Source organism: Parambassis ranga, chromosome 22 (assembly GCF_900634625.1).
Source record: "Parambassis ranga chromosome 22, fParRan2.1, whole genome shotgun sequence".
Classification (NCBI taxonomy): Eukaryota; Metazoa; Chordata; class Actinopteri; family Ambassidae; genus Parambassis; species Parambassis ranga.
The window spans coordinates 15,296,774-15,320,683 of NC_041042.1; the positions used below are offsets into that span (position 1 = coordinate 15,296,774).

Below are 23,910 nucleotides of genomic sequence, written 5' to 3' on the forward strand. Positions count from 1 at the left end.
TTGATTATAAATATGGGAACAAATCCAAACAATAATCCAGAGTCCTGCTAGACAACACAACACATTTTATTTTTTGATTTAACACTGATGATCACTTCTTATTTACTTAATGAATAAAAACTCCTCTCCAATGATACTTTAGTCAACGCTGCCATCTAGAGGTCACTTGCTGATATTATGTTCCCATGCCTGACATGCTTGTAAAATCAGAAAATCCTTTTCAATGTGAAAAGGTTTGCATCTAATATTATTATTCCAGATCCGTACATGAACAGGAAAGCAAACATTTTATTTTCCTTCACACAATTCATACACACAAATCCTGGTATCACAAAATATCTTCAGTAAAGATACACTTGAAAACACAATGAGGCCAAGGATCTGATAAAAGACTCATCATGACTGGTGTCAGAGTATTAAATGTACAGATGTAGTAAGCCGGCAGGTAAAGCATTTATTGATGAAAATCAAGTTTTTCTTTTTCACTATTGTGCCTTAAGACCTGAATGATGATGTTCACAGTGCCCTAAGAAGCAGGTATGCACATGGTGTGTCCTTGCACTGAAAGTACTACCCGGTGTTGAGGTTTATTTTATATATATATATATACATATATATCATCTTAAAAATATTGGACAACAGAAACAGGGACATTGTTTTAAACACAACACATAAGTGCAAAGTTTTGCCCTCAAAGCTTGATTGCGTGTTTAGTATTGACCAATATCAAAGGGATTCGCTGCTACAGTACTTTTTGACACACTTTAGTAACAACAGGACAGTGAAGAAGATGGACGGGAATTAGGCCATAGCACATGTATGACGACAGCGGCGGTGGAAATGATGATGCCTTTCAACGTGTGCGTGCAGAAGCATCGCAGCTTTCCTTTACATTACGTAACAAGTGGGCAGAGTTAACCTAATGAACTCAAGAAGCAGAGATCACGTCCTCACTTGTCTAGGAGTCCCAGGTGTCTGATTGGCTTAAAGTGATGTCAAGCCAAACAAAATGGAGAAAAGGATGCAGAGGGATTATTCTTTTGATAATTGGCTTTTATGGCACCAGGTTGTGGTGATATGTGTGTGTGTGTGTGAAACTTAAACCTTTATCCCCACAGTTTGGCAGCTGTCATTGTTTAAAATCCTCTAATAAAAAGACATGTTGAATGAAGCAGTGCTTTAGAAGCTCTTCTGTCTGACCACAGGCCTTTAGAAATTAACATTAGTCGTGATTGGACCCTACATGTTACATTAGTAACATTTATTCAACACAGGGATCCTTCAATTGTTGATTTTCTTTCATTAAATTTGGTCCAATCTATATTAACGCACTTGCTCAGCCTCAAAACCATTACTAGACATAACTACATTTTAAAATATGCTGCATCATATTATTATTTTTAATGAAATATCCAAACGTGTGGCATCGCGTCTTTATAGGATCACAGTATTGGGCACTTCAGCACCACGGACAGCTCCGTGTATAATACTACATATATACATCGAGACTATGGCGAGATTCCACCGTCTGTCTCTGAAACCACAGACAGGAGAGAAGAAGAAGAAGAAGCACACAGAAACATCTCACACAGTCACTGCCTTAAGAACACAAAGGTCTACCAGCCCTCTTCATGTTTTTTTTTTTTAAACTGTACAAAGGTTTAGCTCATTAGGTGTGGTGTTATCAACCTTTAAAAAAGAGGAAGCACTGTAGGCAAAAAAATAAAAATAAATTCATTAAAATTCCAGGGAACAAAAAAAAAAGCATCAAAGACAACAGGACCTCAAACGCAAACTGTCTCTCTTCCTGGTAGTGGCATAGCAAATGAGTGGTTCATCAAAGGAGGGGGTGGGGTGCCTAGTTTAAAAATCAGCCCCAGGAGACGTGGGTACTAAACCAACCCTTCCCTGTGATGCGCTGTTATTTTCCCCTACAAAGAAAGTGAGCTTGGTCCCACAGAGCAGAGAGTGGCGTACAGTATTTTCTTTGGAACAAACAGCACTGCAGCACATCAGCTAATAGAGCCTGGCTCCCAGAGGGGAGCTCAATATAGGACACCCTTCCTCTTCCTCCACTTGAGCTATTAATACACCCAAACAAAAGAAAAGAGGCTTAATGAGGCAGCAACAGGGAACTCATGCGAGCAAAGTTAGACAAGAGCTTTGTAGTGTTTAGCTCCAAGGATTCCAGCTTTTTCATGAGGGCAATGGATCCTACTCCTACTACTACTGCTGCTATGGCATTAAAAGTACAGTATGTGTATAATGTGTTTAAGCTCCATACACCCTTTTAAGCATTATAATTCAACCCATTTGAAGGGGGCATTTGTGAAATGGCAAAAGCAACACGACAGCAACAAGAGATGCATAGATTTAAGCATGATAATGTGGCTGATATGGGTATTATAGAATCCTATAAATAGAACATACCGTTACAAAATGTTTGGAGCTAGAAAGATCTAACACACGTTTCACTGACCGGACGACAGAAACCGTGATATAATATGAAGCGATTCTTTGCATATTCGCATGAAATGAAATATCTCATGCAGCTTTAAAGCAGCTACCTTGAAGTTAATGCTTTGGTTCTGATTCAGAGTGCATTAAAATGGAAGAAGAAGATGAGGGAGTGTGTTTAAATGCACACACACACACACACACACACACACACACACAGTAGTCCGACTAAGAATTTACATCCTGGCTGAGCAGGAGAAACTGTTTCTATGCAGCTTTACATACTGAACACAAGGAACCCCCCCCCATACAACAAAATACAGTATTTCATACCATAAAAACAGAACAAGACCTACTGAACAAAAACAACTAACATCATGGCGTTTTACTTTCTTGTCTATCAGTTTTGTAACACTGGGATATTACAATATTTTAGGCTATTGTAAAGTTTGTTTTTTTTTACATCCACAAAAATTCAAAAACCTGAATTAAATCAGGGACATTAAAATGTGCAACCATAAATCAAGTATAGGATTTAGCCCCCCCCCCCCAAAAAAAACAACAAAAACATAAAGACAAAGCAGAAAGTGGTTGATGTTCAATTCACATCATGCACTGGGGACTTAATACTAAACAGATATCTGCCTTTTTCAGTCATGCAGTGGTAAACAGAGCTGGGATGGCGCCGAAAGTAAAGACGACTTTTGACCTACGGATTGCGGAGGATAGATGCAACTATCTGATCATATGACAAACGTTAAGCTCATCACTCATGATTCAGTCACAATTTTGGCACATAAACCTTCCTTAAATGAAATATTTTATCTACAAAAAGGAGGTCACTTAGAACTGCTCATCTTGGATGATGAACTACTTGATGCGTTCACCTCATACGTAAGCTGATCTAAAGTTTCCATTTGGGACATTCTGCTCAATCCAATTGGTAGATAGTGACACAATTAAGTCTTGAGGCAAATCCACTGCTGGGCTAAATACTATCTTGTGGAACAGCAGCAGCAGCAATGCTGAGTCTTGTTCTCCCACATATGAGGCAAACACAAGCCTAAATATAGCTGTTCTTTTAGGGTCGCATCCCTTCGGGCAGCAGAGCTCCCCAAACGACAATAAAACCACAGATTTGGCTGAACATACGATGTTCACATTTAGATCCTCTTGCTTCTTTAGTCTGCATAAACAAGGAAACTTCCCTTAAATAACTCTTAATTCAAACATTTTAACCAATAACCTGTAGCTAATGGTTGTAATCTCTTCTTGCCTATAATAATCTTACAATAACTATGTTACTGTGTAACTACAAAGAGGTACGCGTGGCCGTCTACACACACTACATGGAAACAGCCCTGCTTGAGCTGATAGGGAAACACACACATACACAAAATATGGTTTTTCTTTTTTTAAAAACACGCTGTATCCATTATTTCTTTTCAGATCATTCTGAACCATAAATAAGTTAACAATATAGCTTATCATAAATAAATTTCAGTCTGTAAAATTCACATATAAATAACTTGCTCCACCTTGCAGAGGCTTTCCATAAAAGGGAAGTGGCCCCTCGATACATTACGCTGCGGCACGCTTCTCCTCTCCCTTTGACAAAAAAAAACAAACATACAAAGCATCCACGATGTAAACACTGCGACTTTCCCTTTAAAACCTCTGGAGACAAAGACAGGTCAATGGAGAAGACAGAGACTTTGACTCGATGACACGACTGAAGACGTCTCTCCATTGTCTGTCTGGACTGGGGGCAGTAGGGCAGCCCTTATCATTCAGGACACCGGTAACAACTTCTTCCTGATCCAGTCCCTGATTGATACAGTCTGTATGTGAGAGTCAGAGAAAGAAGGAAAAAATAGGCTATTGCTAATAATGATTGATTGACTGATTGATATTGAGGTTGCTGCTCCTACTGCATGCTTGGTTTTTATAGACGTGCGGACGTCCATGCGATTGAGCCAGAGGCAGAGAGCTGCCAGGGACAGAGAAAAAGAAGAGAGCCGTCTCTACGCTGGTCCGAGCCAATCCCTCAGTTCATCAAACCGCCTGAAATCGGGCAGATTCTCCTCTTACAATCTCACTGTCCTTCTGAGAAGTGAAAGGCTGGAGGTGCTGGTTGGTGCCTGGAGTCTGTTCCCATGATCACTGGTGTGTTGACGGGGGTGGTGAGAGGAGTGCTGTTGGAGGGCTGTGGGTTGGCGTCGCCCTCTGCAAAAGTCTTCTCCTGAGACTGGGAGGAGGAAGACGAGGAATGGGTGCTCTCGCTGGAACTGCTGCGGGTCTCTGTGCTGGTACTGGTCTTTTTCATCTTCCTCCTCTTGGCGAGTGGTGCCTTGTCCACTGTCTGCAGGCGAAAACCTTCCCGCTTACATTTGTTAAATGCCTAGGACGAAAAAAAATAAGATTTCTGTGAATGTTTCATTTTCTTATCGATGACATGATCCCTCTTTCTATCACACCCCACACTACAGTCTGTAGCCTAAATGTGTGATGTTCGTTCAGTGCATTATTACATCTCCCCATCTTTTCTCTATTTTACAAACTATGTCCTAATGTCTTTGAATCATTTTCTTACATTAAAAGTGGCTTTGACGTAAGTATGGACGGAGGCAGTGGAGGAGCCGAGGATGTCCGGGGTCATGAGCGGGTTAGAGGACAGCTGGCTGTCGTCCTGGAGCCAGGCGTTGTAACGCAGGCCGCACATCTTAATCCTCTTGTTTGGGTCCACAGTCAGCAGCTCTGCAGGCAAAGATAATTACCTTTAGAGCTCTTAATACGTGAGAGAAAAGGTGAGCCAGAGTGAGACGAGGACTTCCTCTTCAGGTTACTAAACATACTTGGCCTTAAAGAACTGCAAAATCCTGAATCAGGAGTACTATGTCAGAGTGTATGTGTTACATTTGGTACAACTCTCGTCTATCAGAGTTCAGGTGAGTGTATATAAATACCTTGTATGAGGTCTTTGGCCTGCTGGGACACATTCTTCCAGGCTTCTCCTTCAAAAGAGAAGTCCCCCTGTTTGATTTTCTTCATGATCTCCTCTGCACTTGTGTGGGTCAGGCTCTTCCCCTGACACTGAAAAGGCACCTGGCCGGACAGCATGGTATACTGCAAACAAAAGAAGACCGCACGATCAGCTGTGAACACAACATCCAAACAGCTCTGTGCTGTAAATCACAGGAAACATGTTGTGTGCCACAGAAAATATTACACGCTCATGTTCGGCCTGTAATGAGCTTAAACGTCTGTGTTTGAAAGTGCTCAATGTTAAAACAACAACATGCTTTTAAAAGTGCACTTGACCGATCACGACTGTGCACATTTTTCCATTGTTATGATGCATCTTGTTGACCATGGTTGAACCAACACTATAGAGAGGAGCGGTCTGTGCTCAGCTGAACAGGCTACACTCACCTTGGCCTGCTTCTGTCTGCCCCCCTGATTTCCCATTAAAATGACAGTCGCTGTAACAGGCCTTTTGGCTGCACAGGATCTGTCGTGCCGTGATATCTCGCTCTCTCTCTCTCCCTCTCTGTCTCAGCCCGCTTGGCTTCCAGGGCATTGTGCACATAGCATGTCAGTAGCAATTTCATCAAACCTCCATGAGGCACACTACTACCATACCCCCCCAGGGGGCGTTAGTGCGAAGCAGCACTTGCACATAGAGCATGGCTGTGTACGGATGACTGGCCAAGTAAAGAAATCTCTCTCAACTATCTCTCCCACCCACCCCCCTTGTGCCCTCTCTTTATCCTCTCTACCTCTCCTTTTAATTTCCCTCCTCTACACAGAGAAAGGTTGAATGAGGATGACATTTCCGCTGCCGGGAATCATACAAGCACAGCCTTAACAGGCTCTAAGAGCCAGCCAGGTTGTCCTTGGTTCTTTGGTGAGTGTTTTAACTGTGTCAGCTCACCACAGGATGCTGAAGGTTGTGGAGTTGAACGAGAGAGAGAGAGAGGGAGATGAATATCATGCAAAACAGATTAAGCAAAACATGCGCGCGCACACACACAGCCAAAAATCAGTTAAAATAACAGCTGATTGCTTAATCAGAATGGACTGAAGCAAATGTTAAACCCATAAACTACATAACACAAACAAATCAACAGTATATGGAGCCATATAAACATTTATTTGGTTTTAGAGACACGTCAGATAGCAGCATTTTGGAAAAAAACTAATTTTGAGTGGAGCCTGGAGCTGTGGATTTTCAAAAGATTTTTATGAATTATACATTTATATAATCAGGTCACTTTCCTGGGGCATTGTGGAAAATCTAAAATAGGCTTTTACTTATTAAGATTGTGCAGTCACAAAGAAGGATGCTCGTGAATAGGGCTAATCAATGATCTGTTATTTAGTAATAGTCCGACAGGAGCACCAGCTGATGTGGTGCAGTTTGTTCTGGTTATCTACATCTACATGTGCCTTGAAGTAGCTTGACAGCTACATAGAAGACTACAGCCTGAGGATATGATGCATGTTTTATTCATACTGTTTAACAATAAGGAATAAATATTACAAGATAAATATGTTGTAATTTTTAAAGCTGGCAAGCGATTGTTGAGTAATAACTGGCACAGTTGTCAAATGCTTTGTTTAAACCTGAGCACGGCTCGCCCACTCACCAGAATGACCCCCAGACTCCACAGGTCACAGGACTCATCATAGCCATCGTATTTGAGTATCTCTGGCGCAGCGTACTGCAGGGTGAAGCAGGGAGTCTTCAGGAGCTGATTGTCTGGTGGTTTGAGACGAGCGAAGCCAAAGTCTATGATTTTTATCTCAGAGTTCTCACTCTCGTCTGTGAAGAGCAGGTTCTATAAAGCAATTCAAGACACAGACGGCAATCATTTTTTTCTCCTGCTTGGCAACACTGGTCCACTCGAGAGCTATACAGAATTGTACATCAAGGCTGACCAGGTACTCCTGATCCATGTTAAGGTCAAACAATTTTACTCTTGTTTGGTTGAAGATTGCAGAGTCAGAATGGCAATACAGCAGATCGACACAAAGTTCACATAAACACAGTAATTTAGTGTATGAACTGGGCAGAATCTCCAGCAGTATTCCCTGCTGAGAAGATGATCAATACCTCTGGTTTGAGGTCCCTGTGCACCACTCCTACGTCATGCATGTGACTGACGGCGGACACCAGCTTGCGCATGATGCGGCTTGCCTCCGTTTCGCTGAAGTGCTGCTTCCTGCGGATTCTCTCCAGCAGCTCCCCTCCACCGAGCAGCTCCAGGACCAGGTAGGTGTGGAGCTACAGCAAAGACAGAAAATATTTACATTCCCCTCAACATTTATTCTGTCTAACTGTACACTGCTGAAGGCCATAAACTAAAACAAATATTGACAACATGCTCTGTCTTCTCATGTACCATCAATCATCCTTTCACCGCTTAAACTGCTACTTGAAAACTTGATGCTGATGTGTGAAATCGTGGACAGAAAAGTTCCTGTTGCATAATAAATACAGCAAAAACAGCCGTCCTTTATCTCTTGATGGTGAGATCAAACCATAATGGGACTGTGTAAAAGTAAAAGGGGCCAAACAAAGTGGGAGGGGAATAATGTGTCTGGGCAGCAGGGTAGAGTTTCTCATTAGTGCTGGATCCAGTGAACAAAGGCAGGACTCGGTTGTGGCGAGACGAGGCAGTGCTGCTTTGATCTGGGTCACAGGCCTGTGAGGTACAGTAATAACCCCGACTGAGCTCATCAGGACTAAAGTGGTGCTTCTGGGCATCGAGGACTGAGGCTAATGAACCTGTACACCGTCAGAATCGCGGACACACCTCCCCAATAATCAGAGTAAGCTGCATTTGGAACATATGCACGGTTGAGTTTGGGTTAAGTGTGTGGTTCGATTAACAGCACAAATGAATTTAGGTTGTTTCTATTCACCATTACAAAATGGGTGTTTGTGCAGCTGCCGTTTAGAAATAAATCTGCAACACTGAGATATTTGCAGGACAATACATGAACAGAAAAAAAACCCAGAGGGCTACCAGCATCCCCATTAATCAGCCTTGTTCTAGTTCCAGGACTTAATAAGGCTGCAGTCCTCACAGGCGGCACACAGATCTATGGAAAACAGAATTTATGGTGTAAAAAAAAAACAAACTTTACCTGGTCGTGGTAAATTTCATGTAACTTGACAATATTAGGGTGGCCATCGCAGAGTTTAAGGGCTGCTATTTCCCGCTGAGTCTGCGCTTCCATCCTACAGAAAACATAAGCAGTCAAACAGAACCACTTCCAAACAAATCAGTACACAGTGTATCCACTATCACATTTTTATTCTTAGTTTAAATAATGTATATGTATAGTTTTCCTTAAATGTTTTCTTGCACGCCTATTTGAAAAGAAGGGTAATGTGTTTGTGTCAGTGCCAGCGTGCCACACTAGGCTCACTATTATTAGAGACATGCGGTACCACGCTGTTAGTGAAGGAGTTTAGTGTAGTACGGCAGTCAACACACATGATCAAAGCATATTTTGCAGAGCTGCCAAAAAAAACAAGAAATGTTTTGTGAGCAGAGACGCCTTTTTTTAAAAAAACAAAACAAATCTAGCAATCTTTACCAGGGAAAATGTAATCAGCTCAAATTTTGGACATTTTTTTTGTCAGTTTAACATTTTTTTAAGTAGGGCATCATTCAGGGTTTGCTGGCTGAAGACTGTTTTTACTACGGAAGTGAAACTAGACAAACACAAGTGAGAGAGCGGCCTGTGAGCTTGTACCTCTTGCTGACAATTTTGACTGCATACTTCTGTCCAGTCTTCTTGTGTGTGCACTGTCTACAGATGGAGAAGCTGCCCTCTCCCAGAGCACTGTCCTTTAGGTCCATCTCATAGCTGATATAGAAAGGAGAGTCCTGCAGGGAGGAACAGCATTGAAAGTATATTAAACATGCAACCTAAATATCACAGACATGAGCCAGAAACCCCACAGTCTACTTCCTCATGGCCCACTTTTCATCCACAAAGAAATGTTTTCCTGTTGTTCTAGTTTTTTGATGATGATTTAAGCAACAGGGAGAGCAGAGATGCTTCTTGTATAGATTGCTTCTTTAACAAAAGAATGCAATGCAAACCATGAGGAATTACATTTTCATGCCACTGAGTTTGGCCAAAGCGGTCTATCCTATTGGCTGCTGGCTTTCTGCCCATGCAGCGTTTGTATTCTATCAATTCTTAAAGAGCATTATGTTGTAGGCACGCAAGTGCATTCATGAATAACCATCATAAATAAACAGACTCAGGCTTATGCCTGAAAACTGAGTTTAAGTGCAGTAAAACAAGCAGGGCTTGAGCAAAATAAAGAGGGGGGAAAAAAATCCCATCTGTCTGTGACAGGAGCCATTAAGCTTAAGTGTGTTTGTACTGGGGAATCCAAGTCCATTCATCTTACCTTCATCATGGCGCTGCGGGCCACCGCAGCAGAGCCTGGCCTCTCAGAGCCCTCACACAGCTGGACGGGGTCGTCCATCACCACATTCCTTTTGAACAGGATGGAGGGGGCCATAAACGAATATCCCTGCACACACAAGCATAAGAAGTTTAGGTGTTTACATTTTACCAAAAAACATTACGTACCGGCACACTGTAGAGACAAAAGAAAAGGAAACTGCCTTTGCAGTGTTTAACAGTCTCTGAATAAAAAACATTTTTCTGCCTGTCAGCTCCATAATAAGGCCAATTCTGTTTAATTTAAGAGTGACAGTGGCTGTCCAGCTGTTCCTATTGTTAGACCTGTCAATGTGGAGTGCTGCCTGCTTAATTCCAGCTGTGGGGAGCCCAGAGCTTTGAGCTGGCATTAATCTCTCTCTCTCTCTCTCTCACCAACACACACACACACTCACAGCTGTGTGGTATGTACTGACAGCCATGGATGGACGGAAGGATGGATGTTGAATGAATGAGATGCCCTAAATTGCCGGGCTTGAATATTTGATTGCTCTGCTGTGAAATTACATCTTGGCACTCCTAATGCAATTTTAATTTTGTTTTGTGAGGCACCGTGGGGGAGCAAGTGCACGGTTTAAAATTGGGATTGCTGTCGTTATCTCACAGATTGCTAGGCTTGCAAATTATAAAGACCACAAAATTTCAGACTATATGAATGGCAGCTGAGAGCGCAAAAAAAGCCAAGATGAAGTTGGCAATCAAAGACTGAAGGCGTAACCGAGACAGACGTAGTGATGCTCTCCAAGTGTAACCTTTTATTCCATGAGAGAAGCCCCTTAATGGGTCTATTGATCTACCAAGCTCAAGGATCCAGAAGGCAATCAGAGTTGAAAATTTCATGCAATACATCAGACAGCCATCAGCTGGCATGGAGTTGTGGGCCATATTATGGTTCAAAGCTACATCAAAAATAGTCATTCACATCTGTTACTTCAATAAGAGCTGCATATGGCAGCAATTACTTCAATAAAAGACCCTTTAGTCAATTTGAATACCAATGCACACAGACAGACTCATGTTGACTTACAGCAACCTTTTGAGGACATTCAAAACTTCACTTGATTACTTCAATTGCTGTGGAGTATGTCAAATATAGTCACAGACAAAAAGTGGCTAATGTATAATGCGATTTTTTCCACCCGTATCAACATTTCACAACTGCCTGCAACCAAAGCCCAGACAAGCAAGAGAACAAAATGGATGCAGATAAAAAAAAATTCCTGTGCGATGACCGGCAAGGAGCACAAAGGAATATTACTGTCTGCAAACAACAGAACCATGAGTCACAATAAAAAAGTCTGGGTGTCTAACAGCGCTTCCCTCTCTGCCTCCCACCTGGAAGATGCGGTCGCAGTTCTGAGGAAGAGCTGCAGGGGAGTAGGTGGGGTCCATCTCTGTGAACTCGTCTGCAAAGTTGCTGACATCCAGCTCGTCCCGGATCACTGGTTTGAATGGTGCGGGCACCTTCTTAGCTGCCAAGTCCTCCCAGTTAATTTTCTGAAGTGAGTTCAAAAAATAAAAAAAAACACTGTGGCTCAGTACAAATGCTTGGTTTTACTAAGTGCTACACATATAGAACCATTTAGGTTTCCAAAATATGGTGGGATATCTGAGACAAGCAATGATATTTACCTGGTAAAAGGGGTGTTTCTTTACGTTGTCTGCTCCGTTAGGACCTGAGCCCAATCGCTTCTTTGGATCTTTGATGAGGAGTCGCTGGATTAGGTCTTTGGCCAATGGTCCCATGTCTTTGGGGAAAGGAGGATCCTTTTTGGAAATCCTCCTGAGAAATGCAAAACAGAAAGTTCAGTATTGTACAGAAAAATAATCTACAGCAGATGATGAGCAGGACTCCATACCTAGCGATATCTGTGTGCGAGTTCTCGTCTCCGTCAACAGTGAAGGGTGACCCGCCCGTCAAAAGCTCGTACATCAACACACCGAGGCTCCACCAGTCCACCGCCTGGAATGCATGAAAGCACCCGCCCGTGACTTTGGCTTAACAGACTAACAGAAAAATCTCACTGAAGAGTGCACACATTCGAGAGCACTGAAACGGGACTCTAAGCTGTTTGATTTGATAGTGCGGCCGACAGCATAAAACACCAAATTTACCTTGTCGTGTCCAGACTCGCCTCCCTCTACAATCTCAGGAGCCATGTATTCAATAGTGCCACAGACAGAGAAAGCCCTTTCGACCTGCATCAACAGAAACAATTCAAATGACAGAGAATACAGAGGATTAGTCCCTCTAAGCACCCGTCTACATAAATGCCCACGATTAAATTAACAAAAAATCCAAATTACAGCAGCTGTAAAATTCTCACTGTAAGTACATGACATCAAATATATAATAATACCTCAGATTAACTTGCAGATATCTGTAATGTGAAATACCCGAACCAGTTCTAATTTTAGCAGAAAGAGTTGTCTTCAAGTCCTTTAAAGGAGAAAGCTAATTACGTCCATCAGCAGGGTTTTCAGGAAAGGACAGATTTAAGCATCAACTGTACCTGATCGAATTCTTTACTGAGGCCAAAGTCTGTGAGAACTATATGACCGTGTGAATCCAGTAGAATATTCTCAAGCTTCAGGTCCCGATAGACAATCCCAAGCTGCAACAAGGTAATAAAATAGAGGTTAAATCATGCATTAGTTGACACTAAAACTTGCTTGTGATGAATCTAGGCAGCTTACCTTGTGTAGATGTTCTAGTGCCAATACAATCTCTCCACTGTACAGGGCTACTTCTTGTTCCTTAAACCGCACCCTTTGTACCAAGTGTGTGAAGAGCTCCCCTCCATTAACATAATCTAAAAAAGAGACATATGTCAAGGTTGTTCATAGAGGAAGGATAAATACTTTACATTTTAATTTACACCAATTCATTCAGGAGTGGAAATCTGCAGAACAATCCTCACCAAGAATAAGGTGCAGCTTGGTGTCCGTCTGGAAGGCATAATGAAGTGTAACGAGGAAAGGAGACTGGCGGATGTGCTCCAGCACTTGACGCTCCGTCCGCGTGTGTTCGGCAGTCTTTGCCTTCTGCACAATAGTGGCCTTCTTTAAAACCTTCATGGCATACAGCTTCCCGGCATCATGGCCGCTCACTTTCCTCACAAGGAACACCTTGCCATAAGCTGGTTAAATAAACATAGAGAGCGGGCACCCTTCAGCACAGAGCAGAGCAAGAAATGCTTGGTATGACATGCTGATCATTCCAAAACAAAAAACACACAATATCAGATGCTAGGCTGGCATGCAAACTAGTCTACAAATGAAGCGTGAGGCTACAGTTTACTCACCTCCTGTGCCAAGTACCTTTAATAGCTCAAAGTTTTCAATGCCAACCCTCTCCACGTGGCCTGTCAGGTTGGCTGAAGTCAGAAAAGAAATTTAAAAATTATGAATAGACAATCACACTAAAAATTAGTAATATCTTTACACTTTATTAGAAAACATAAAGATTGAAGTGTATATTCACTACCCTGCACAGCTTTCAGGGTCACATTTGTGGTGCAGTATGCATTCTTCTTCTTTTGTAACTGGTGCTCATGATTTCAACAATGTATTTCTGTGTTATGATGCAAAATGAGACTCTTTGCAATGCTCTTTTGAGGCACTGAAACCCAATGAAGCTGCACGTAAAAGGCTGGAGGAGTGGGTTTTAAGCTGGAGGATCAGAAATGTTGATACAACAGTGAGTGAAATGTAACCAACAACAGACAATAAGCACTGTAATACTGGATTTATAAAACAAAACCAGTCAGAAAAATGAGCATGCATGCATAAACAAGTGCTTTCAAGTGTCAATTAACAGATGTAGTCTTCTTTATTTCCTTCCACATATGCAACAGTACAAGATAATCCTCCACGCAAGCAAACTCGCTACATTAACCAGGAAAAATACATTATCTTCCATCAGAGATCATCATTGAATTCAACCTACACTGTCACTGACAGTGACTCCCCCAGTACAGTTGACTGAGCAAAGCTCGCTCGTAGACATGCCTGTCCATTGTAGTGAACACATTCCTTCTGTCTCACACTCTGAAAATAGGCTACTGAACAATTAAAGCAGCTGATTTCATCTTTTTTCCGCCCTCCTGCTGCTTCTCCTGTTACACATGAGAAGAAACGCTGCCACTATTAGGCAATTTAAGCACACGCTGTATCGAAACAACAGCACCGTCCTTTAAATCTTAGAGGTCAGAGATTCAGGTTGCATAACACACCCATGTCAGGCTCACCCTGCCAAGGCCAAGTTTGATGCTGGCATTTATTAATAGACTTACAGAGGTGTCCAACCAAAGGATATCTCATTGGTAGACATGTGGAACCTCTTCAGTTTACAGGATGGAAGTACTCATATTTCCTGTATGTTTTCATTGTATTTTTTATTTTGGCTGTAATAGTTTCGTAGCTATTTTCTATTTTAATGTGTTAATATGTTGCTTTTATCTCCACTGTAAATCACTCTGAATTGCCTTGTGTATGAATGGTGCTATATCAATAAACCTTGCCTTGTTATTATTTAGCTGTGTTGTCCCTTCTGGGTTGCATGGGGGTAAGTTGACACAGCAGCTAAAACACTGTATGAAATTTAATAACTAAAAAAAACAGAGAGAGCCAGTGTGACAACTAGACAGGCAGCATATTTGGGGCAGGGCAGTAAATCGGGGTGCAGCAGCACAGTCATGTTGCAGCCTGAACAGCAGCACTGTGTCATTATAAAACCAGTTGTAACTGGGGGCTGTGTCCAAGTTAATTTAGCAGCAACCCCTCCGCACTGAATCTCTCTGCTTCACAAAGCACCACCACCACCACCACACAATCTCTATTATAAAACCGATCCAACATTATTGACTATTTTCTAAAGAGCATGCTTTAGTACAATGTTGATTTACCCTTCAGTAAAAATGACTGGTTTACCTTGAGGCTTCATGGAAGACAGTGTACATCGCTAGCCAGGAGACCGATATATTTAATTGCCTGTCCTTGTTACACAAAGCAAAGGTGCCCGAGGACACAGCTGATGCAAACCTCAGCGCAATAATAAGCAGAATCAAGCTAATGTTTGTGACTTGACATCACTGCAGCTGGACTAATAAGAGAAGTTAGCTGCGACCGCTTACAAAACCAGGAAAGCCTGTCAAATGAACTTTAAATTAAGGCCATGACAACGACATAAACTTCTCAGTCGACGGTCTGATTTAACCCAGTTACACGTTAACAACTAGCTTAAGCTAATGTTATTACCTGGGTTGACTGCCGATAATAAGTAACGTTAGCAGTTAGCCTGCGTTAGTAACATGATTAGGTAACGTTAGTTTGTGTCAGCAGTAATATTAGTGACACTAATCACAGTTTGGCTTCTTCTATCAATCTTTTTTTTACTTAAATAACATCAATGTTAATGTTAGCGCTTACTACAAAACGCCCATTGACAGTGACAGTTTGCCTCCTCCAAGCTAGCGGGCTAACATTTCTCTCGACACGTGTCTCCAAAAAGGTAAATGTGCCGCATTAACTTTCACCCGCTCGCTGCTGACTTACCATTCTTCAGCTCATGTTTCACAGTAAACAGGTCACCTTCTCTGGAAGATCCCTCCATCGGGGATGGCATCGTAAATTTCGTGTCCCGATTCTGAAAGATGCTTTTTTTTAGGCGAGGTTAGGTTCACCTCCCGGTCTAAGTTTGCAATGTTAACATGAAGAAAACAAAATAGAGCAAGACGCATGTGAGTTTGGCATCAAACTTTACAGAAATATGGGCAGAATGTAGTAACTAAAGCTGGCAGCAAGCAAGCCCGAAGGAAACGCTTGCTTCTTCCAGCACACCACCACGACCACTACCTTCGCGACCAGGCACTCCCTCTACGCTGATTGGGGTTGCTACGTGGGTACCTGAACTCTGATTGGGTGATTTCGAGGCAGTGACACATGGTCCCGCCTTCTTCAGAAAACTGGTGCTGCATTCAATGTCCCTCGTAAACCTTTATGTCAAAGGTCAAATTGTAACAATTTAAAAAGCATATCCACATATATATGCCAGAATATCAATTATTTTTGACAATGCAGTTTAGCATAATGATGCTATGGGTGCATGTAATGATTTATTTGTAGCATTCTTGCTGCATTTTCCTACAGCACTGTATTGCCTAATCACAACAACTCTTGACTAAAAACATGCCTTGAAATGCCTTGAAATGCCTTTCACTTGGTGGTTTTGAAAGTTACAAGTCATTGAGCAATAAAGACAGAATATCAGGAAAGTGATCAGTTCCTGTTGCTGAAAAAAAGAAGCAGTTCCTCTGCACTGCACCAGTGTTCTCTAATACAGTCATGCAGTTAAATTCACAGCTCTCTTCAAGCATTACTTTACATGCATTACAAAGATTATGCTGCATAAAATAATCTGACATTTTGTGCAGGCATAGTGCATTATGTAGTTCAGCTAATTGTACACAAGGTGTCATCACTGTTCTGTTATTTAAAAAAAACATTTTTAGATGTATTTTTCAGACTTTTACTGACTTCATGTGTGTGGATTAATGGATTATTATAATATCATAGAACTAGACGCTGTGTGGGCTACTACCTATGATAATGTGCCCCAACTAGGGACAAATGAAAGCTAAACTAGAAAAGGGCATTTCCTGAAGAAAATGCACGTTTGATTGCTGCAGCTGAAGCATTGCTTTGAATGCTGATGGGAAGGATTGCTCTGAATTGCTGGAGAATCTGCAGAGGAGACCTCAAAAACCACTCCAACTTTGAGAGCCTGGCGTGCAGAAATGATCCAGAATTAGAAAATTCTGAATACAAGTTTGATAGAGCAGCATCTAATGAGCGTTTTAAGACTAAAATGGAGTCTGTAGCTTGAAATTTGTAGGAGGAGATACATTTGGCAGATGACACCGAAATTGCTTAATATTTGAAAAACTATAATTTTTTGAAAAAAACTTGAAGTTGACCCGGAATGTCCTCTGTGAGATGAACATCGTGATAGTTGAATGGCTGAAATCGGTCAATGTATGCTTAAGAGAGGCTGCGCCAAATGACGTACGGAAGAATAAAAAAGAAGAAAGAGGGTGAAGAACAAGAGTTTGATTGCCCGGAATGTAGTAACTAAAGCTGGCAGCAAGCAAGCCCGAAGGAAACGCTTGCTTCTTCCAGCACACCACCACGACCACTACCTTCGCGACCAGGCACTCCCTCTACGCTGATTGGGGTTGCTACGTGGGTACCTGAATTCTGATTGGATGATTTCGAGGCAGTGACACATGGTCCCGCCTTCTTCAGAAAACTGGTGCTGCATTCAATGTCCCTCGTAAACCTTTATGTCAAAGGTCAAATTGTAACAATTTAAAAAGCATATCCACATATATATGCCAGAATATCAATTATTTTTGACAATGCAGTTTAGCATAATGATGCTATGGGTGCATGTAATGATTTATTTGTAATTTTTCAATAAAAGAATTCTTGTTGCATTTACCTACAGCACTGTATTGCCTAATCACAACAACTCTTGACTAAAAACATGCCTTGAAATGCCTTTCACTTGGTGGTTTGAAAGACACAAGTCATTGAGCAATAAAGACAGAATATCAGGAAAGTGATCAGTTCCTGTTGCTCTGCACTGCACCAGTGTTCTCTAATACAGTCATACAGTTAAATTCATGAATGCCATGTGTTGCAGACAACGAAGAAAGTAAGTAAATCAAAAGGATATATTTATAGAGGACCCATATAATATGTGTTATTTTAGTTGTGATAACACTGCATACTAAATAGCTACATGCAAATTTTCATGTCACAAGCCTGTACTTAGGTAAATGCTGTTACCAGTCACCCACTATTCACAGAAACTGCTTTCTGCCGCCACCTTGTGTAAGTAAGCTGCTATTGCTTTAAATTGGTCCATATAAGGTTGCGTATTTGCCATTTGCAAACCTTAGCAGTGACTACACTTTACTGCAGGTGGCTGAAAAAATACATATTTTTATGTCACGGTGCATTTTAAAGCGAACGTCGTTCTAGTTGTCGGTGTTTACGCATGCTGGCGTTTTGTAGTCTTTCATAATCCAATGAGCGACCAGTTTCTTGGACTCGACCAATGAATTGCGGGGTTCTCAAGTAACAGCCAATCAGCTTCGAGTCCGGTTGAACGTTTTCAGGAAGTCGCTCAAGTCGACAATCTTGCATTCTTCTCTGTACCAGCACCTATGATAGCACTTTGACAGCGAGCGAGCTAGCTTCACTTTACAGCACTGACCTCCGCTCCCAAGATGGCTGGTGTTCGAGCCCTTGGTGTTCTTTCCAGATTATCTGCAAGGAGATACGCTCTTTTCACAGGTAAACACTTAAGTTTTCCATGTAAAAAAAAAAACTAGCTCATAGAATGATACAAAATATGGGTGTTTGCTAAGTGTCCTGGATGGATAATTAGCTTGTTAGACTAGCTGTTAGCTCCCAGGAACACTTCAGAAACGTGCAACTGCGTCTGTAAACACAAATGTGTTTATTTTCAGGATTGTATACATCACCGAAAGTTTAGGCAGTATGTCCTTGGAAGGTTACCCTGTGAACTTTGTGTTCAGCGAGCGACACATCTGTGCAAACTTGCTAGTTTTGCTAATTAGCTTGCTAATTCAGAGTCGCTTGAGTCAATGAGCCCTCCGGTTGAAAATTAAAGTTCCCAAATCTGATTGATCGCTTTTAATGATAGCATCTGAAGTGTATTTGTTAGGGTGGTTTCGGTATTTTAGACAGCGGCATGAAGACTTTATTCGTGTCATTCATTCGCCATTGCAGTTGCACTGTTTCTGTCTGGTAGGCGGAGAATGTAGGTGAAGGGTCGTTCTCCACTGGATTGCACAGCATGGCCGAGGGAGTCTGAGGTCACAGCAATCTCACGTGAACACCTAGTTACATACATCCTATATGTACCAATATTGTCCTTAGATGCAGTTCTTAGACCCTCACATATTATTTGTCATGAAGTATAGGACTATAGCAGCAAGGCATAGTGCAGCATTGTGCATGATTTGAGTCACGTGATTTTATTTATATCATTATTACATTATGTCAAATTCCATTTTACAGGTGGTGCTTTTCGCACCTTCTCAGTAGCTCCTGCCATGCTAGGTAAAGTTAAAACTTTATATTTTTATACAATGTGTACAAATAGGTCACACTGCCCAATGACATATTTACACTCTTTCTTCTTTATTTTTAGCTCGAACTCACGTGAACTATGATGTCAAAGGGGACGTTGCTGTTATACGGATCAATGATCCAAACTCCAAGGTGGGATTATTATAAAATAAATGTAAAGACTTTAGACATCTGAATTGTGTGGGTGAAAGGTGAACCTGATTGTCATGTCTCCTCCTAGGTGAACACACTGTCAGTCCAGATGCAAAAGGAAATGGCAGAAGTAATGAATGAAGTGTGGGCCAACAATGCTGTTCAAAGTGCTGTCCTCATCTCCTCAAAGCCAGGGTGCTTCATTGCAGGAGCAGATATCAAGTAAGATAAATGCCCTTCAGGGTATAAATGGGGGCGTGTGATGGTGGTGGTGATGGTGGCACAACACAAGCTGTGGTAGGAGTGTGCTCACCACACGTCTGTGTGTGTGTGTCTGTGTACATAGGGGAAACACTGCCCTTGATAATGTCCTACAGTAAACTGTCATAATGTTTTTTTTAATTCATTTTAACATTTTCGATACAGCATGATCCAGGCCTGCAACAGTGCAGAAGAAGTTACCAAACTTTCTCAGGAAGGGCAGAAAATGTTTGAGCAGATCGAAAAATCTCCAAAGCCCATTGTAGCTGCCATCAATGGCTCTTGCTTGGGAGGAGGCTTAGAGGTAAATTAAAAACATTACAGCAGCAAACTCTCATACTCTGAATGTGCTCTCTGATCATCGTTCTTTCATTTCAGTTTGCCATCGCCTGCCAGTACAGAGTTGCAACAAAGAGCAAGAAAACAGTTCTTGGAACTCCTGAAGTTATGCTGGGTCTTCTGCCTGGAGCTGGTGGTACACAGAGACTCCCCAAAATGGTTTGTACTGCAGTATTACTCTACATGTTTCCTGACCTGATTTACTACTGATTTACTACTGGACTACAAAACAAGGAGGTACACAGGATAATCTAGTCAAGACCCTCAATGGCAAGGCTTCAACATAATCTCCTTAATTCTCGTAATTGGTTTAAGATGTTTGGATGAACCTTTAAGCCCCTTCAGACTAGGAGAAAAGTTGTCCACCTACCTGCTGATCATGTTTTCAACAAATAAGTGGTGCAATATAAATAAGTAAACAGTTTCTAAACAGTTTACATGTCTGCTGTCATTACCTGTAGGTTGGTCTACCTAGTGCCTTTGACATGATGTTGACTGGAAGAAACATCAAAGCGGATAAAGCCAAGAAGATGGGGCTTGTCAACCAGCTTGTAGACCCTCTGGGTAAATAATTGCATTAAAACATATAATTAAAGACATCATACTGCTTCAAAAGGACAGTTAAATATTACCAATGCTCGTGTTACAGGACCTGGGCTTAAGAGTCCAGAGGAAAGAACAATAGACTACCTTGAAGAAGTCGCCATTGACTGTGCCAGAGGGATCGCCAACAAGAAGATTTCCCTTGAAAAAAAGAAAGGCACGATGCAGAGTGAGTTGCATTGCATTGTTTTAGCATTTGATTCTTTAGTTTGGTTCATCCTAGATATAACTGATGCTCTTTCTCCACAGAAATACAAGACTACGTTATGAGCTTTGAGTTTGTACGCAATCAGATTTACAAAACGGTCCGGGGGAAAGTTATGAAGCAGACCAAGGGACTGTATCCAGCACCACTAAAAATTATTGAAGTAAGTCAAGCTCCTTCTAATCAGCAGTATTTAAAATTATTGATGGCATCACGGCCCAACATTAATGGTTTTACGGGGCAGTTTGTTCTAAAAGGAGTCCTACCTGTGCGTTGCTGTGATTATTCAAACTCTTTCAATCACCGGTTTATTGGAGACTCGTCATTTCTGCTGCTTCTGATTGTGTATTTATTTTCCCTTCTTAGTGTGTAAAGACTGGACTCGAACAGGGGCCAGTAGCTGGATATTTAGCTGAATCTCAGGTAAGGCTTGTCGGCTTACATATCCTTTAATATTTCAGTAGTAAAATGTATTACTGAACATCACCAATCTCCATGTTTGTTGCAGAATTTTGGTCAATTGGCAAGAACCACAGAATCAGCAGCCCTGATTGGTCTGTACCATGGCCAAGTTGCATGTAAGAAGAATCGGTTTGGAACACCTGAAAGAGATGTGAAGTAAGTGTGCGTGATACTTTAACGTACTGAGTGTGTGCATCTGTTATTTTGTTTTTTAGAATATGTTGACCTCTGTGTTTCTCTTTTACCTCCAGGACTCTTGCCATTTTGGGAGCAGGCCTGATGGGAGCAGGCATCGCCCAGGTGTCTGTGGACAAAGGCATGCACACGATCCTGAAGGACACCACTGTAGCTGGACTGGCCAGAGGAGAACAACAGGTTTACAAAGGGTGTGTAGATTTTTCACATTAAACTAACCTTAGTAAAGAAAGTTAATGTGAATGTTGGTGAATAACTTTTAATTTTCAACCAGGCTCAATGACAAGACCAAAAAGAAGAGCATCACGTCATTTGAGCGAGACTCCATACTGTCCAACTTGAGCGGCAAGTTGGATTACAGAGGCTTCGAAAAGGCTGACATGGTTATTGAGGCTGTGTTTGAAGACATTAAAATCAAGCATGCCGTCCTGAAGGAGGTGGAGGCTGTAAGTGTCCCTGCTGTTGTGAATTATTTTAGCTTCAGCTCCCATCTCACTAACGTTTGTCTGCAGGTGGTCCCCCCTCACTGCATTTTTGCCAGCAACACATCTGCTCTACCTATCAAGGACATCGCAGCTGGCAGCAAGAGACCAGACAAGGTTTGTACCGACGAGTCTTGTAAGTGTTAAAGGTTTGCTTAAACAGCACTAAATATTTCTTCTGCACACTCAGGTGATCGGAATGCACTACTTCTCTCCAGTGGACAAGATGCAGCTCCTTGAGATTATAACTACTGATCAGACATCGAAGGACACTACAGCTGCTGCAGTGGCAGTCGGCCTGAAGCAGGGCAAAGTCATCATAGTTGTTGGGGTGAGGATTCAAAATACTGAATATCATGACTAAAGATCTGACTGTTCCTTTTAAAAATGAGAAATGAATGACCGTATTAACATATTTTTGCAGGATGGGCCCGGATTCTATACCACAAGGTGCCTGGCTCCCATGTTGGCCGAGGCAGTACGAGTACTTCAGGTTAGTTGTTTTAACAGTACAAAAAAAAAGGGAGAACGTTGGACAGTCGGTGGTCATTATTTACTGCAGGTGTTAGTGTAAGTTGGTGGAGGATTCCCTCTAGAGAGCTACCAAGACTTACTGGAGGGATTATATCTTCCAGCTGTCCTAGAACATTTGTCCCTAGAGCAATAACAGGGAGAGCAGTCAGAATCCAATATTAACTCTGACCATGGTACATGCAAAATGTTTTTGTTTGTACATCTACAGGAAGGTGTCGACCCCAAGAAGTTGGATGCACTTACCACAAGCTTTGGGTTCCCAGTGGGTGCAGCGACGCTGGCCGATGAAGTCGGTATCGACGTTGCAGCCCATGTGGCCGAGGATCTCGGCAAAGCTTTTGGCTCACGTTTCGGTGGTGGAAATGTGGATGTTCTGAAGACCATGGTGGACCTGGGGTTCAAGGGTATGTGTGGTGTCATAGAAAGGTTTATTTGTTTTAATTTTCTAACATCATCCGTGAAAATGTTAACTTTGTTTTATTGTGAAGGTCGCAAGTCAGGAAAAGGTTGCTACATCTATCAGCCAGGAACTAAAGTCAAAGATGTCAACCCAGACATCGGAGATATCCTCGAGAAATACAAGATGGCTGCGAATCCTGCTGTGTAAGTCAACACTGGGCTTACTCTTCCACCTTAACTCTACGAGATTAACATCGGAGCGGAATCCCCATTTCTTACTCTGAATCTATGTACAGGTCATCAGACTCTGATGTGCAGTACAGACTTGTCTCTCGATTTGTCAACGAGGCCGTGCTGTGTTTGCAAGAGGGCATCTTGAACAACCCCTTGGAGGGAGACATCGGAGCTGTGTTTGGGCTGGGATTCCCCCCCTTCCATGGAGGTCAGAGATGCATCAAAGTCATCTGAGCTGTTTGATGTTTTAGTGTTTCAGCATATGTTGTTTACATTTGCAGGATAGCTTTTAAACTCTCTGTAATATCTTTTCCCTGTCAGGACCTTTCCGTTTTGTGGACACCATTGGTGCTGACAAATTGGTGGAGAAGATGAGGCGGTACGAAGCGGTCTACGGAAACCAGTTCACGCCATGCCAACTCCTGCTGGATCACGCAAAAGATTCCAGCAAGAAATTTCACAAGTGACCGACTCACCATGTGTGCCAGTAGTTTATAACAAAACGCCAGTTTTCTGCCACTAGAATGTGCCTAACATTGATATCATATGTAGGGGCAAACATGCTGAAATACACCCGTTTATTTGGTAAACCAGCCTGATGTACGGCAATAAATCCTTTTTTAAGAGGTTATGATGCAACTTTATTCATTGGAGGAAGCAGTCTGGGGTGCATTTATCTTTATTTAATTTAAAAATAAACACCTCCAAACAGATCATCAAGTTAAATCAAGACCTCTAAGACACTGACAGAGCAGAATATCAGAAGGCTGCTGGAGTTTTCATCAGGTCTACCTAATAAACTGGGGATCATTGTATATGTCAGCAAAAATGTTTTGTTTTTTTTACATAAACATTATTGATGTATAGATTTAAGGGGGACTAATGTAAAAGCAGTATAAATACAAAAGAATTGAATGTGTGGCAGTTTGA

General features: G+C 41.9%; 2 protein-coding genes across 3 annotated transcripts; one reads left to right on the top strand and one right to left on the bottom strand.

Moving 5' to 3' along the window:
* Nucleotides 1–339: 339 nt before the first annotated feature.
* Nucleotides 340–15,786, bottom strand: rps6ka5 (ribosomal protein S6 kinase, polypeptide 5). Of its 2 annotated transcripts, none has more exons than XM_028395175.1 (17): nt 15,508–15,786; nt 13,257–13,328; nt 12,873–13,091; nt 12,649–12,764; nt 12,465–12,566; nt 12,067–12,150; nt 11,811–11,914; nt 11,584–11,734; nt 11,287–11,448; nt 9,896–10,021; nt 9,226–9,359; nt 8,611–8,704; nt 7,574–7,744; nt 7,107–7,298; nt 5,424–5,583; nt 5,051–5,214; nt 340–4,858 (listed from the first exon to the last, which is right to left on the bottom strand). In XM_028395175.1, exons 1-17 carry the CDS (start codon nt 15,575–15,577, stop codon nt 4,553–4,555), a joined length of 2,427 nt encoding a protein of 808 aa, XP_028250976.1. In that variant the 5' UTR covers nt 15,578–15,786; the 3' UTR covers nt 340–4,552. The 2 variants fall into 2 exon arrangements, with proteins under 2 accessions (XP_028250976.1, XP_028250977.1); XM_028395176.1 differs by lacking the exon at nt 15,508–15,786 and adding an exon at nt 15,382–15,473.
* Nucleotides 15,787–18,154: 2,368 nt separating this feature from the next.
* On the top strand, nt 18,155–23,890 carry hadhab (hydroxyacyl-CoA dehydrogenase trifunctional multienzyme complex subunit alpha b). The gene is made up of 20 exons (XM_028396273.1): nt 18,155–18,312; nt 19,063–19,104; nt 19,196–19,266; nt 19,355–19,488; nt 19,693–19,831; nt 19,906–20,025; nt 20,328–20,430; nt 20,516–20,638; nt 20,719–20,837; nt 21,041–21,097; nt 21,183–21,292; nt 21,388–21,522; nt 21,606–21,777; nt 21,844–21,930; nt 22,004–22,144; nt 22,238–22,306; nt 22,556–22,751; nt 22,836–22,950; nt 23,043–23,188; nt 23,302–23,890. Exons 1-20 carry the CDS (start codon nt 18,246–18,248, stop codon nt 23,445–23,447), a joined length of 2,292 nt encoding a protein of 763 aa, XP_028252074.1. The 5' UTR covers nt 18,155–18,245; the 3' UTR covers nt 23,448–23,890.
* Nucleotides 23,891–23,910: the final 20 nt, after the last annotated feature.